Raw genomic sequence first — 15489 nt, forward strand, 5'->3', positions numbered from 1 at the left:
TGCCTTAAAAAAAAAAAAAAAAAAAAAGATGTCCGCTGGTTCCTCCCCACGGAGCCTGGCCCAGGAATTTTGAGGGCCAGCCGGAGAAGTCTCGCCTCCACTCGTGGCTGGCCTGTCCTCATCCCCCGTCCCCGGGCTCACCTCAACTTTTGCTCTTTCGGCAGAAGCCCGGCCTCTTCTCTCCTCCCCGCCCCCCCTTCAGCATCGCAGCTCCCATTCGACCAATCTCCAGACGCCCCGCCCCACTTTCGACAGATGCCTAGAAGTCCCTCCCCCGCACGTGGCACAGTCGGAGAGATACCTGCTCCCGTCGCCCCCCCGCCACTCCCACTACCCCCCCCCCCCCGGTTTGGAATAAAAGAGTTCCTTCCCGCCGCCTTGGGTCGGGAGCTCTCAGCTGCCAGAGCACCCAGGGCAGCAGGGCCGGGCTTTGGGGAGACCCCCAAGTGCAGGGAAGAGGTGTTCCCGGGGCCCTGAAACCTTCCAGACCCACTCAGTGTAAACCGCCACGGGTTTGTGTCAACATCCTCGGCCGGAGACTGGCGGCGGCTGGGGACCGGCTCCGTCTGCGAGACGGAAAGATGGAGGGGGGGCGGGGAAAGGAGGGTCCATGGGGTAGGCAGAGGGACCTTCTGGAGGAGATCCCGAGAGGTCTCTTGGGGGTCCGTGAGCACTAAGCAAGGCCTGTCTGGAGAGGATTAGAATTAGGCGCTGCAGGGCGCGCACGACGAGCGTGGGGCCAGGTAGAGGTGGGGCGCTTCGCCATCCGTGCTGCGCTCTCGACGCCCACCCGGCCCCCTCTCAAGCCCACGGCCGCAGCGCAGTGGGTGTGTTGCGGGGGCGACGCGAAGGCGTGGGCGGCCGACCACGCCAGCTCTTCCCTACCCCACTCAGCTACTCCGCAGCTCCTCGTCGCCCTCCTCCAATTTCGGGTGGGACATGGAGGGGGTCACATCTTGTGACTCATCCCCTCTTTCATCCCCACCTCCCTCTGGGGCCCTGGAAGGGAAGGCTTAGAGACTCGGCTGTGGCTCTCCCGTTTCCACAGCAACCGTGCGGCTGTTTGTGCGAATCCACTTCAGTCATCACTTTTCGCCCCAGACTGCGGCCCGGGGTCTGAACCCTAGGGTGGGGTACCGCTGGGGGCACAGCCCTCCCCCTTCCTCGCGACTCCGAGAAGGTCAGCGCGGGCGGGCGGGGCGCGCTCCGGCAGCCCGGCCTCACTGGCCATCCAGTCCCCACCTGAAACCCCGCCTGCCACTCCGCCCCAGCGCAGCCAATCAACGCCCGATCTGCTCGGGATGAGGCGGGGCTTATGCAAATCGTGTCCCCTCCGAGAGACATAGTGATACAAGAGCTGGGAGGCGGCTCCGGTGCGGACCTCGGAGAGCCTGGTCGCCAGCCCGCGAGCCAGTCTCGGTCCCCGCGGCCCGCCGAGGCTCAGAGCCATCCAGCGACCCGGCGAGCGGCCTCAGGTAACGCGGGCGGGGCCGGGCAGAGGCCCTTGTCCCCTCCCCCTCCATTCTCCTTTCCTGCCCCCCTCATTCATCCTTGACCCCTGGTTCCCCCCATAGGCGGCAGCATCTGGAGGGCCGCCCCCGGGCAGGGGACTCCCACCCCAGTCCAGGCCCCATGGGTCCCAGGGAAGGGGGCACAGCTGCCTCCTTACCCCCAGCTCAGGTAAGAACACCCACTGCTCTAGCCCCCCAACACACACACACACACACACACACACACACACACACACACACACACCTGGGGGGTGTGGTGTTGCTGGTGCTTGAGGAGGCTCCAATCACCCTTCCCCTTTGGAGATGGGTAGTTTGCCCAGCATCATGGCAACCTCCCGCCTCCACAGATAGCCCCCACCCACACCATCCGCCCCCCCCAGCAGCTCGCTGTGCACTTCACATCAAGGCCCCTGCCCCCAGAAACAGCTTCCACCTCCACAGAGAGCCTACTCCCACTTCACGTTGTCCCCTCAGACTATCCCCACCTCCCACCCCTCAAGCTGACAGAGCTCACAGCATATCTAGAAGAGGAAAGAAGCGCCCCCCCCCCCAGTTCTCCTCCTCACACTCTCTCAACAGCAACACCACCCCCCATGGTCCCAGGGCTAGGCAGAGGCCCCCATGTTTGGCCTCTTTCATCCTGGCTGGAGGATGAACCGGGGCACCACCCCCCAGCAGACCTGTCCGTCACTGCTGCCAAGGTCCCAGCCTTCCCCGTTCCCCTCACCCCTCACAGGCACCAAGTCCTCTCATTCTATCTCTCAAACATCTCTAATTTGGATCGTCTCTGGCCTTCTTGCGCCCAGTCGCTCCCGCTCTCCTGTCTTCCTGCTGTTCCACAAGGACCTGCCAAAGCTCCATGTGGACTGTGTCTCTCCTTCCCCTAGGGTGGCCTGAATCTGGAAGGCAGACGAGATGGGTTAAATCTTGCCTTTGCCTCAGCTGCTGTTTGCCTTTGGCCAAGTCACTTCCCTCTCTGATCCTTCATGAAATGGGGAAGGGGCAGGACAGAGGGGGGACTGGATGAGATGGTCTTGAACAGCCTTCCAGCCCTGACGTGCTCTGGTTCTGTGGCTGATTATGAGCAAATGGGACCATTCACTCTTGCCCTGAACCATTAGGACATTTCAGAGAAGAGGCCTGAAGGGCGTTAGTCCTCACCAAGGGGACATTGCTTGTTACTCAGGCCTCCCCCTCCCACACGCTCTCCAGGCCCAGGCCCCTTCTCAGCTGTTAGGAGTCCCTCCCAGACCACCGGCCCATGTGGCATGGACAGTTCCAAGGTGGAGGTGGCCACTAGGGCCCGCCTTTTGTTTATCATGCCCTGCTCCTCGTTAAGGAGAGGGAGAAGACCTGGCTGCTGCTGCTATGGTTGCTGCTCAGAGAAGAGCAAAGGGAGCGGAGGAAAGAGGAAATCTCCTGACCAGGGAGCTGTTGTCACCATGGCAACCGTCTCAGCACCAGCTCCTCTGAAGCTGGGTGAGGGTGTGGGATTACTGCCTCCCTCAATCCCTCCCACCCTCACTGCCACTTCCTCATGTGAAGCCCAGGACCCCGAGCTCTGCCCTCTGGAAGAAGCCTCTGAGCACAGAGGAGCAGTGCCATCTCCTTCACAGCTGGAGGGCAGCCCTCAAGAGCTGGCAGAGAAGCCTGCCCAGGTTGAGCAGGGCCTCAGCTCCAACAGAACATGCCATGCCCCCAAGGCCTTTGCCTTGCTACTGCTGGGCTGTGGTTGGCCTTGGGCGCACCCTTCCTTTCCCGGGTCTGGGTTCCATGGTCTCTGAAATGGGTGCAATGGCAGGAGAACACGGATAAACAAAAAAGCCTGACGCCATTCCAAGGAGGAAGAAGGGGGTTCTGCCCCTCTCGTGGCATCCACCAAGGGACGTTCATTGAATATCTCTGTGTTCCAGACACGGCCTTTGGGTCTCTGCAGGTGGTTCTGTGCAGCCACAGAGGAGGGGACAGGACCACTGTGGGGCAGCTCCAAGAGGGCAAACCTCGGAACGATGGGAAAAGTGCTTTTCTCACTCTCTGAGCTGCCCTAAAGCGGACTTGGTTATATGGAGAGGGGATAAGCTCTTTGCCATTGAGGAAAAGGCTTGAAGGACATTTTTGGGCTTGGTCCAAGGTTAAATACAAAGATCTCTTCCAAATCAAGTTCCATTCTGGAATTCTAGAGCACCGGGTGAGGGTCAGAGAGTTCTAGAGTCTACACTTGTGGGGCTCAGTTCCACGGCCCTCAAATGCTGAATCCATGCTGTTGACTGTCCAGTGTCCAGGCCAGGAGAGGCTGATCATAAGGAAGTGGGCTTCAGTCAGTCCTGAAGGCTGAGGAGAGCTGCATCCGCTCAGATGGGAAGAAAGGATATTAAGGGAAAGCAGCTATGCAATAGGTTCATAGGTCCTGGCTGTGTGAAGACTAACTGGAAAGCATGTAGTTGTGAAGGGAGCAGTGGGAGGTAAGGCTAGACAGGTGGGCACCTTGATGCCAGATTCTAGAGGATTTTAGAGTGTGAGGGGCCTCGTGGGCATGTCCCCTTCTAGCCTATGTCGTACTTCTGGGCAAAACCAGAAATGGCATTGCTTCAGAACAGAGAAGTCAGAAGAAAGGCATTCCCTCTGAGGCAGCTGAGCCCACGGGCATGGCTTAGCATGCAGCACAGGATCTCAGCCCCTCAGCTGTGCCCCTGGCCCTGACTATGGGGAGAGGGAGGACATGGTAAAAGTTCCAGGAGAACAACAGGACTTGGTGCCAGTTGGACCTAGGGAAAAGGAACAGGGGAAACTAAAAGTAACTAAGATTGAATTTTGCCCCTGGGATGAGGGAGGGAAGGAAGGAAGGGCTGATGGAGAGGGAAGATGGCCACAGGCTGAGGGTGTCTGGTTGTAGATGAGCTGAGTCAGAAGAGCTGGGCCATCCCAAGAGATGGATATTTCCTAGATGTCAGATATGGTGGCCTGGAGCTCAGTAAGATGGTCCCACTGAGGCCAAGAGGGAGATCAGAACTAGGGTTTTCCCAAAAGGCAGGCAGGAGTGGGGAAGGTCTGTACTGGACAAGAGTAGCCATGAGTTGGAGAGGGTGGTCCAGGCATGTGGCATGGATTCAGCCTGGGTGCCATCTGGACTCTTCCACTGACCTGCTGTGTAACTCTGAGCCAGTTTTCTCCATTCTTGGGGTTCCAGTTTCCACTAAAATAAGGGGATATCTTAAAAGGACTGCCAGCTTTGACTGGCCATCTAAGAACAATAGAGGAAATGAAGAGAAATGAAGAAGGAGGCATAGTGTTCAGTGGGGCTGGGACCAAATTTGGGCTGGGAACAGGTATGGCCCCAGGAGATAGAGAATTGTGGGAAGGGAGCAGAGGACAGGGAGGAGGAAAAGGGCGAAGGCAAGAGCCACACAGACACCATGATACACACACACACACACACACGTGTGCTCTGACAGATCTGCAGTCTCATAAATTGACGTGCTCCCACCCACACCCAGCCCCTTACACAGACACTCAGGCACATCCCCCAGGAGAATGCTGGAGAAGCTTCACCTCCCCTACTGGACACCTCTCTCTCTGGGTTCTCTAGCTTCCTTGACTATACCCCGAGCCTTCAGTGTGCTTTGGACTTGGGGAGGGATCAGCAGGGGATGTAGCCTGCCTTCTTCTGCCCATAGTCTCCCAGAGTCATCCTTGTGCCCCGAGTAGCTGTTTTGGACCCCACATTCCAGGTTCCTGAAGATGGCCTGCCTCTCCCCCACCCCAGCTTCTCCTGGGAGCATGGAGGATTCCTCATGCTCCGGGGGTGGTAGGTGGGGGAGGATGTTGCTACCCCAGCTGATGCTTGATCTTCCTCATGGCCCAGTGGAGGAGGCCCAGAGATATCCTGTAACTAACCTGAAGCCACGTAGCAAGGGAAAGGGCTTGGAAGAGACTAATATCAGATCTGGTTGTTCAGGGCGCTACTAGGAGTAAGGATTAAAAGCCAAATTGGCATGCAGTGGGCTATGGATGTGAAATTCCTTCTGCTAGACTGATGACTTCCTTTTCCAGAGTATCTTCATGACAGGCTACCCTGGGGTTGGGGTCTGGTGCCCTTCCAAAAAGACTCCAGACAGGTCAAAGTTACCTCCCGGGGCCATGTCCTAGGAAACTCAGGCCCTGGAGGGATATTCCTCCCATGGAGGTCAGATAAGAGTGCCCATCTTCAGGGCCTGGCAAGGCCTCACTCCTGATGCACCCTGGGGAGGTCCTATACCTCCCTCTGCAAAAACTGCCTCTGTCACAGGCTACATGAGGGGCTTCTATTCCAGTGGGGGACCGACTCTTCATCCTCCCCAAACCTATTTTTCCACACCACCACCTCCATCCATTCAGCCCCAAATCTAAGCATCTGTCTCAACTTCTTTGTCCCTCTCACCCCCACATTCAGTCACCAAGCTCTGCTAGTGTCCCTCCTAACATGTCTCAATCCATCCACGTCATTCCACAGCCTCTGCCCTAGCGTCACCATCTCTCACCTGAACTATGCCGCACACCCCTCTCTGCTCTCTACTTTCCCCCACCCAGGCCATCTTGCGCACTGTAGCCAAAGGAAAGATTCTAAAACACATTCCTTCTCTCTCATCCCAGCATCTAGTTCAGGACCTGCCACTGTAAGCATTCTGTGTTTGTGGACTGAATGCTATCTTCCTAGCCCGTGCTTTAAAATCCCTATGGGTATAGGCCAAGCTCCTTGGCATGGATTGAAGGCCCTTGACAATCAGCCAGATACCTCTTTGACCCAGTTACGAGTTATTGAAGTTTGGCCCATATCTACTTTATCCCCGTCACTGGCATGGGACCTGGCACACACAGTCAGCCTCAGTAAATGCTCAGGGAATGAATGACTAATGAAAAGCAGGATGAGTCAGGGTCATCAATGCTATCAGCTAGGACTTCTATTTGTACAGAGGAAGGAGAGAAGCTTCCTGCTGGGATGGCCTGGAATGCCTTGAGGAAGAACTTGGGAGATGGTGCCAGGGGGACACACAAGGAACCTTCCTCAGGTCCCTGGGCATTGAAGAGCCTGCAGAGGCGGGTAGGGCCATGGGAGGAAAGCTCTAAATAGCAAGGAGAGGATTAAGACTCTATCCTAGGGGTGTGGGAAGCTCTGCCAGGTGTACCCAGGAGAGGGGAGGATGAAGACTGACATTAGCCTGGGTCAGCGAGAAGGTGGGGAGCTGAGACCTGGGGGTGGAGATCCTAGGTGCCAGGAAGGGAAACCTGCTGTGAGGAGAGGGGAGGGGCTGCTGTGGAGAGAAGAGGCCCTGCCATGGGGGAGTGTGATGGGGGAAGGGACCCCCTCCCATGTGTGGGGAGGGAGACAGGACCTCCTATGGGAAGGGGTGTGAAGAATAGGGCCTAGCTGTAGGAAGGTGGGCTTGTTGAGGATGGTGGTGACAGGAGGGGACCCACCCTGCTGTGGAAGGAGGGATCCTGGTTGTGGGAATGTGGGGCTTGTTATGGGAGGGGTTGTTGTGGAGAAAGGGAACCCTGTCCTATGGGGACTTAAGGGACCGCTGGTGAGGTGAGGGCCTTGCCATGGACCAAACTGAGGGAGCCCATGTCCCCCAGGCCCTGCCATGGGGAAGACCAACAGCAAGCTGGCCCCGGAGGTGCTGGAGGACCTGGTTCAGAACACCGAGTTCAGCGAGCAGGAGCTGAAGCAGTGGTACAAGGGTTTCCTGAAGGACTGCCCCAGCGGCATCCTCAACCTGGAGGAATTCCAGCAGCTCTACATCAAGGTGGGCGGGCCGGGCGGCCGGGGGCGGGGCCAGGGAACTCCAGGGGGCGGGCCGGATGGGTGGGGGCGGGGCCAGACAATCTAGGGGGAGGGCTGGACGGCCAGGGGCGGGGCCAAGCAATCGAGGAGGCGGGCAGAGACCGCAAGGCTGTGGCTTCGCCCCAATGCCTCTTCCACGCCTCAGTTCTTTCCCTACGGCGACGCCTCCAAGTTTGCGCAGCACGCTTTCCGCACCTTCGACAAGAACGGCGACGGCACCATCGACTTCCGGGAGTTCATCTGTGCCCTTTCGGTCACCTCCCGCGGCAGCTTCGAGCAGAAACTCAACTGGGCCTTTGAGATGTACGACCTGGACGGTGACGGGCGCATCACGCGCCTGGAGATGCTGGAGATCATCGAGGTACGCGGGGTGGATGCGGGAGGCGAGGTTGTGCTGGGGTGATGCCCCTCCGGTCTTCGTGGCGGGTCCTCTCCGGCCCTCTCCAGGCACCCCACTGTCGGGCCTCAGGAGCGTCCTGGCTGCGCTCCACCTGTCCCCGCACCCCGCCTCCCAGGACCCAGTGGCTAACTAGCATTGGTTGGCTGCGCAGTGTAGGACAGGCCTCGTGCTAAGTGATTTACCCAGAAACCCTATGGGGTAGGTACTGACAGAAACCCCATTTTACGGAGGAGGAAACATATCAAGTGGTGGTTCATGACTCAAATCCAAGGACTCTGCCTCCAGAGCCTAAGTTTCTAACTCATTATGTTTAAACAAATATGTATGGCGTGCCTACCGTGTGCCAGGCCCTGTTCAAAGTTCTGCTTTATTAGGACACTCCTTCTGTAGTGAGAAGATTTTAAAACAGGAAAACAACCTGTGCTGGGGCGCCTGGGTGGCTCAGATGGTTAAGCGTCTGCCTTCGGCTCAGGTCATGATCCCAGGGTCGTGGGATCGAGCCCCGCATCGGGCTCCCTGCTCAGAGGGGAGCCTGCTTCTCCCTTTCCTTCTCCTGCTCCCCCTGCTTGTGCTCTCTCACTCTCTCTGTTAAATAAATAAATAAAATCTTAAAAAAAAGAAAAGAAAAGAAAACAACTTGTGCTATGTCAAGTGGTAAGTATTATGAAGATAAGCAAAGCAAAGTAAGGGGAGTGAGAGCGATGGAAGAGAAGTCTATGGGGTGAAATGTGAGCAGCAACCTGAATAAGGTGAGGGAGCTAATCATGTAAACGTCTGGGGGAAGAGTGTTCTATGCAGAGGGAGCAGTAAATGCAAAGACACTGAGGTGGGATTGTGTTTGCAGTGTTCAAGGAGTAGCCAGGAGGCCAGAGTGGTACGAGAGAAGTGGGTGAGGGGAAATCACTTAGCATCTCACAGTCTGGGGTAGAGATTTGACTTTATTCTGAGCGAGATGGGAAGCCATTTACAGCTCTCTATTCTCTGTGTGGAGAACAGACTAAGGGCACAGGAAGGCAGAAGCAGGGAGACCAGTTAGGATGCTTCCACTGCAGGCCAGTCAGGAGCTGATGGAAAACAGCAACGCTGGGAGAGCAGTGGAAGTGGTTGCAGACGAGACCTATTGCAATATTTGGGCTGACAAGATTTGCTGAAGGATTGGACATGAGGGAGAGTCTAGCATGGCATCAAGACTTTTGGTCTGAACGACTAGAAGGATGAATTTGCTATTTACTGAGACAGGGAATGCTGAGGGAAGAGCAGGTTGGAGGTGAAGAGTTGGGTTGTGGACATGTGTGGTATGAGATACCCATTCAGTCTTAATGACCATACATCACCTTCCACTGTCCTAGTCATCTCCCATGTTCTCCCTGCCCATCCCCAACCCCCTTCATTCACCCCTGATCGTCCCTGCCCGCTGTGAGTGTTCACAGTTCCTCCCTTGCCCCCCACCCCCACCAGGCTATCTACAAGATGGTGGGCACTGTGATCATGATGCGCATGAACCAGGATGGGCTCACGCCCCAGCAGCGTGTGGACAAGATCTTCAAGAAGATGGACCAGGATAAGGACGACCAGATTACGCTGGAGGAGTTCAAGGAGGCGGCCAAGAGTGACCCATCCATTGTGCTGCTACTGCAGTGTGACATGCAGAAGTAGAGGCTGGTGAGGGGCAGGGCCCCTGGCCAGGAGGGGCGTGGCCACCTCCCAACCTGATGACCTCTCAGGGGGAGGGGTACTCTAGCCTCACTTTCTGGCCCACCCACCCCTCTGCCCAAGCCCTTGCTCCCCTCAATCGAGATCCTTGAGGGACCACCTCACCCTGGAAAAGAGACAGATCCTCAGGTATTCTGTGGTCTAGCCCCACCCCCAGTCTTGGCCCAGAACCAACATCCACTGGGCATAGAGGGTTGGCTTTTGCCCGAAGAGGCAGGATTGAGGAAGGGGGGCTGCGGGTCTGCTTTGAAATTCTGTTCTTCCTGGGATTACACTTTACAGGATGTGGTCTCACAGATCCCAGTTAAAGGGCCAAAGTGGGTCTGTCCTTTGCTGAGGACCTAAATTCCTTAAAGGTGGTCTCTGCCCTGCCCCCTTGACTCTACCTGGCCCCTCGGCCCCAGCCTGTGAGCGTTCATTCAGTCCTTTCTTCACCTAACGTTTATTGAGCACATGTTCAATGCCAGGCACCTCTGGGTGCTAAGGTCATGGTAGTTTACAAGACACATTCTGTGCCCTCTGGAAGCTCATATGGGAAGTGAGGCAAACTTCCAGTGGTCAGAGTCTCAGATGGGAACGTGGCACACAACTGAGCAGAGGGTGTGCTAAGGCCAGTTAGTTTGAAAGGAACCATTAAATCTTTCAGTTCACCTCCACCCAGAGCTGCAGAGGAATTAAATGAAAAGTATTTGGAAGTCTAGGAACCATTGTGAGTGGAAGGTTTAAGAAACACTGATATTTATGTAATACTTATTTTTTTAGTACCCTTTAAAAGAGCTAAAGTCATTTTATTAGTTTAGGATATTAAAACATACTTTATATTACTTGGTTTCTTGTAAAATGATTAAATGAATATAGAAAATGCTAATTTTGTGGGTGGGGGGAGGGAGAGCTGAGAAAAAAAGAGGGAAAATACCAGCAAACTTACCAAATAACACTTTTTCTTATCAGACTAAGTCCTGAGGTGTCACCATCAGCAGCTTCTGCTGCTTCCTTTTTAATGACTTTTTCAATTCAGTGAGCAGCTCTCTTATCATGCACTAGCTCTGGTTGGATGCTGACTTTGGAAACAGAAAAAGACAAGGTTTGCTGAGAGTGAGACAAGTGTATCTTCCACATCTTGGTAGTTCCTTTCTGGATTTGGTATTGTTTCAAGGATGGGCTTGTTCTTTCTGCTACAGAAACAGAAGGAGCTAGAAGAAGAGGACCACCCAGCCACTGTTTAGGTTGCCCGACTGCATTTATGGACCAAATGCCTAAAAATGTGCTGGGGACATGCTCCATTTGAAAGGCTCTTTCTAACCCCAAATCCTCAGTCTGCCAGGTAAATTCATCATCTTCCAGGTGTACTGGCTTTGCTTTCTGCTTTCTGCTTTTGGGTCAATGAGCTATACAGCTGCATGCTTTGACTGCCAGACAATCTTGCTTCTTCAAGCCTTTCACTTTATTTTCGCCTATACTTGTGATCAGAAATTAGCTTTGATGTGCAGTGACAGATTTCCTCTTGAGCTGCTGGTGAAAACAGTCTAGTACACAGGTGCTGTCAGCCCCGGGTAGGAACAGGGAATGATTGCTGAGTCAGCGGTGGGAGACTGTATCTCTGGGAAAGAGGAAAGGCATGCCCCTTCTGAGTGCTCACCTGTCTTCCCTCTCTGCAGGTGGAAACTCTTGGGGATGCTGACCTTTGGCCCCGAACTCTATTGGACCTTCCTTCTTGCTGCCCTTGGAGGTAGCAAGGCCACTTAGTTGCCACTCTCTTTTTGTCTTCTGCCTATGACTAGCCACGTGGTGAGGCTGGGAATTCACATCCTCAGGCAGTAACCAGCAGGTTTTTATCCAGTAATGCCTCAAGGAATGTTCCATTACTCTGAGGCACTGGTCATTAGGTGTATCTTGTGCTACTAGTCAGCACCACAGATACATAGATACCAGTCTGGCTCAGTGAGACTTCCAGTAGAGGCTTTTTACAAAGTGGGGTTCCCATCCCCCAAACGTTGAATCTAACCTAACTCACAATCACACAGAACTTCATGGCTTTCAAAGGCTTGACATCTACTCCATCTCATTCTGTCCTCCAGCCTGGGGAAATAGAGATTTTTCATTCCCTTTCTCCAGTTTTGGGAAGTGAGGCACAGAAAGGGCATGTGGTCAGGGGGTGAAACAGGCCAAGACTCGAACCCAAGGCTCTAAGAGGGTTTCTTCCTTCAGTTTCTCCCTCCTCGTCTCTCTGACTGAGTCATACCAAGTTGACTGTGGGGCAAGTTAGTTTTAGTCTTTGACAAGCTTCCTGCTGAGAAGTTTCTGAGGCTGTGGTCTTCCAAAAAAGAAATAGGAGCTTGTTTGAACTTCCAACATTTTCAAGCATCTTGTTGTCTGCTTGTGGGCAGCTCTGCTAATAGGTCAGTGTCATCCTGGGAAGCCTCTGACTCAGCACCCCGGAAGCATCTTGCACTATCTTTACCACCATATTCCTCCCTAAGAGAACTGTTTTTGTTTTTCTCCAGCTGGTGGGAAAGTCCTACCTGTGAGAGCATGTTTGATCATTCCAAGCTTTTGGACATATCCCGTGGGCGATATTTGCCAGTTAGGCCAAAGATTCTCAGACAGCCCAGTGGTGTGAACACATAAAGCCAGGCTGGGAACTGAGACCACCATCTTGTTGATGGGAAGAGCCACAGGCAGGCCAGGCCTTGCTCCCACATGCTCCTGGATGTCCCAGGGACTGTGTGCTCAGGGGCTCCTGTGGTAGAGTACCGGCCCTGCCTTGAGAAGAGAGGCAGGCCTCTGATATCCTGTGCCAGCTATGAGGGACTTGCCATAGAGCACAAGGTAAGGAGACATTGAAGTATGACTCACAGAAACACAAAAATATACAGACAGTGACAACAGTGATATATTCAAACTCTCCTTTTAAAGTTTTGTATCTTCTTGCAGCAAGTCTGAATTGAAAGGTTCCAGAATCTACCTCCTAACTGCATTCTGTCCTCCTTCATCCTTTTGGGCTAACTGATGAGCCCCTTATTTCTTATCTTTAAAAATCATCAACAAGGTCTACTTCAGATGGCTGCTCCAGTCCTTTGAACTATAGTCAGGGATATAAAACTTACCTTTAAATCAAAAGTTAAGAAAAAGGAAGCCCATAAGCAAAAGCACTGAATCATTTACTGACTGTTTCTAGAGGTAGAAGTTCATCCTGCTGCAGAGAGAAAGAGAAGGAGGCAAGGGAAGAGAAAGGAAAGAGAGAATGAGAGAACAAGCTGGGGTTTCCACACAGGGTAGTAAGCTGACACTGTAAATATTTTTACACAAAAATTTACTAAAGCAACAAATTTTCCTGAAGATCCACCCTGGGTGAGGTTTTGTTCTGACTTCAGAGATCACTGTGGAAGAAAGAATACAGTTCTTACATATTTTATCATTTTTGAAAAAAAAAACCCTTCAAATCCTACAATTTCAAAGTTTCAGAAAAGTATGGAATTTTCTTTCTGAAATTTTCAAGGTTTTCTTTTACCTTTGCCAGAAGGTGGGGCAGGACTGGGCCTCCCGGGGTGTTTGGCCCTTCCTGCTTGGTGGAGGCAGTGGGGGTGTGGAGGCCTGGGGGAAAGGGGGAGCTGGGTGGCAGAGGGGGACATCCCAACTCATTCTCTTGTGTGGCCCCCTATCCCCACCCCATGTGCTGCTCCCGGCTGTGGCCGCAGTGACTGTCCTCACTGTTCAACCCTGTGCTGTATAGTGTGTTTTTCACTGACCGTGAATAAAGGTGTGACCTTTATTGAGGGCTCTTGCTCTTCCCTCAGCTGAGGTAGGGCTGGGGTACGGGACAGGGAGAGAAGAGGCCTGGGGGGAGCTCAATGGGGGGGTACCTCAGTAACCTCCTTGGGGCTGAGGGCCTTGTTCTAGCAAGGACTCTGGTTATGTGGAACAGAGACCCACTCAAGCTAGTTCAAAGAAAGGGGTGAGCAGATTACAAGGGACCCTGAAGAGGGAAAATCAAGAATGGCTGGGCCTCAAAAGGACTGGAACTGGCAACAGGGCCTCTCCATTCTCCTCTCAGGGTCTCTCCTCCCCTTGGCAATATTTGCATCTGTGTTCTTTTCCTCGGTTTCTCTTCAGACTTACTTGGTTTCCCTGCAAAAGTGGCTGCATCCCCAACTCTGTATCAGGACTTCCCGGCAGCTGACAACTCCCCTCTGCGTCAGTTAGTTCCAGTTCTCAAGCAAAAGAATCTGATTGGTTGAGCTTGGCTTATGGTGGGAGCCCTTGGTCCATTCATCAATGGCCAGACCAGGTGCTGATGCGTGGGCCTGTGGGCAGAGCAGTTTCCCCAGAAGGGAGCTAATGGCAGGTAACATTGGACTTAGTTTCTCCCTCTGTCCAGTAGAAGGCGTCATAGAGCCCAAACGAGTGGATAGTGGGGAGTGGGGAGAAAGGCCAAGAGCCAGGATTACAATTAGGCCATATGGTGCCCTTTGTGCAAATTAGGAAAAGACACCCCTTCTGGGTGTAAACAGCCTCCTAAGTATGCAGCTGGGCCAGTGGATGGCACCTTTGGCCTCATGAGAAAAGTATACCCCTTCTTCTGAATAAACACAGCCTTGTCATGCCATGGTGCACAGCTTGGCAAATGGAGCAGATCTTGGATTTCAGTCCCACCTGCCCTGCTGGTCAAGGGTGTTGCGTAGTGCGTAACCTCTTCCGCCGTCCACGAGGAGACCAGCCCAGGCCCTGAGACCTCCTGGAATGGAGTTAGTGTTGATGTGTTATTCTTAGAATACCAACTCCCCCTCCCCCCCGCAATGGCCAGAGAGGCACTGTTTGTTGCAGGGAGTTGGGGGCAGTGGCAGCTGGAGGTGACTGCTTCCTCCTGAAACACTCAATTGCATTAACAAGGATTTTCCCAAGGACGCTTGGAGGGGGCCACTTCCTTGGCAGGAAGCAATTAGGACAGAGGAAGGAGGCTGACCTGGCCTCAGGGCAGCTATAAACCTTAGGAGGTGACTCAGGAGCCTGAGAACTTGGGGCTGCTGTTCCCAGCTGAAGCCTTACTGGGGGTGTGGGGGGGAGAGTCTTGTTCCCTGCTTACTTGGGGTGCACAGGTCCAGGTCCTGGGTTACCATCTCCTGAAAACTACCCTCCTGGTCTTCATCACCTCTAACCCAGGTTGGTCTGCCTCCTGCTTTCAGGCTTGCCCTCCATGCCATCCAGCGGTCCCCAAGGAACCAGAGTGATCTTCCTAAAGTGCAAGTCTGACCGTGTCAACTCTTCGAAATCTCCCCTCTTCCTTCAGTGTGATAAGCTCCTTAAGAGTCCCTCAAGGCCCTGCAGGATCTGCCTGCCATGTGCTGACCTCCAAAGCCTATTCCTTCCTCACCTCCCCGTCCTTCACCCTGCATTTGAGCCACCCCGTATTGCCCTCCATTTCCCTAAGGCATCTCTCATGCTTCTGTGCTGGTACACAAGCCATCGCCTCTCCATGGGTCACCCATTCCGTCTCAATGATGTCCTTCTGTGCGAAACCCTCCCAAGCCTCAAACAATTGACCCCTCATGTGGACACAGTCCATCATAGCTACCAAACAGCTTCCCATGTGATTCCCTGTCAGCTGAGCCAAGCACACTTTTAAGTCTCCAGTTTAAAAAAAAAAAAAAAAAAAGGAAATGAAGCCTCAGGGAATGGCAAGACTGCAACTTGAACTCGGGTCTTCTAACATCAAGGCTACTGCTTATTGTGCTTTCTTTGGCGGGGGAGGGAGGCAGGAGAAAGGTGAAGGGAGTATTCATGGAGTAGGTAGCTTCTGCCCCAGGTCTTGCTAAAGACCAGCCAACAGGACCAGGCATGCTGGGGCAGGGCTGCCCAGACGAGCAGTCTCAGGTGCCAGGATCCTGGAGTCATGTGCAGAGGGGTGTGTTCCCAACTTATCCACCTGTAGAAGAGCTGAACCCTGAGGGGAAGCACTGGCCCAACTTCAGCAATGCAGAGAGCCAGGGAATCCCTGCACCAAGCCAGTGGTCAGGGGGTGGTGGAGAAGACAGAGGCAATGGTCA

At 53.9% G+C, this 15489-nt stretch overlaps 1 protein-coding gene across 4 annotated transcripts; it reads left to right on the forward strand.

The window, feature by feature from the left end:
• The first annotated feature begins 1324 nt into the window (after positions 1-1324).
• On the forward strand, positions 1325-15103 carry HPCAL4 (hippocalcin like 4). 4 transcript variants are annotated; one of them, XR_004920638.2, is made up of 6 exons: positions 1325-1475; positions 7125-7294; positions 7478-7693; positions 9191-9394; positions 13559-13790; positions 14629-15103. XR_004920638.2 is itself a non-coding variant. In XM_036102787.2 (5 exons), the coding sequence occupies exons 2-4, from the start codon at positions 7133-7135 to the stop codon at positions 9386-9388; spliced, it is 576 nt and encodes a 191-aa protein (XP_035958680.2). In that variant the 5' UTR covers positions 1325-1475; positions 7125-7132; the 3' UTR covers positions 9389-9394; positions 14629-15103. The 4 variants fall into 4 exon arrangements, 3 of the variants coding, with proteins under 3 accessions (XP_035958680.2, XP_035958679.2, XP_077929475.1); XM_036102787.2 differs by lacking the exon at positions 13559-13790; XM_036102786.2 differs by lacking the exons at positions 13559-13790; positions 14629-15103 and having other exon boundaries at positions 9191-13217.
• The last annotated feature ends 386 nt before the right edge of the window (positions 15104-15489 follow it).

The sequence above is a fragment of the Halichoerus grypus genome, chromosome 5 (assembly GCF_964656455.1).
Source record: "Halichoerus grypus chromosome 5, mHalGry1.hap1.1, whole genome shotgun sequence".
In the NCBI taxonomy this organism is placed as follows: domain Eukaryota; kingdom Metazoa; phylum Chordata; class Mammalia; order Carnivora; family Phocidae; genus Halichoerus; species Halichoerus grypus.

Excerpts from the sequence above, each read along its gene's own strand:
- HPCAL4 (XM_036102787.2), top strand. The coding sequence starts at position 7,133 with ATGGGGAAGACCAACAGCAAGCTGGCCCCGGAGGTGCTGGAGGACCTG. Across the intron at positions 7,295-7,477 it reads TCCAGCAGCTCTACATCAAG|TTCTTTCCCTACGGCGACGC; the intron begins GTGGGCGGGCCG and ends TCCACGCCTCAG. Across the intron at positions 7,694-9,190 it reads AGATGCTGGAGATCATCGAG|GCTATCTACAAGATGGTGGG; the intron begins GTACGCGGGGTG and ends CACCCCCACCAG.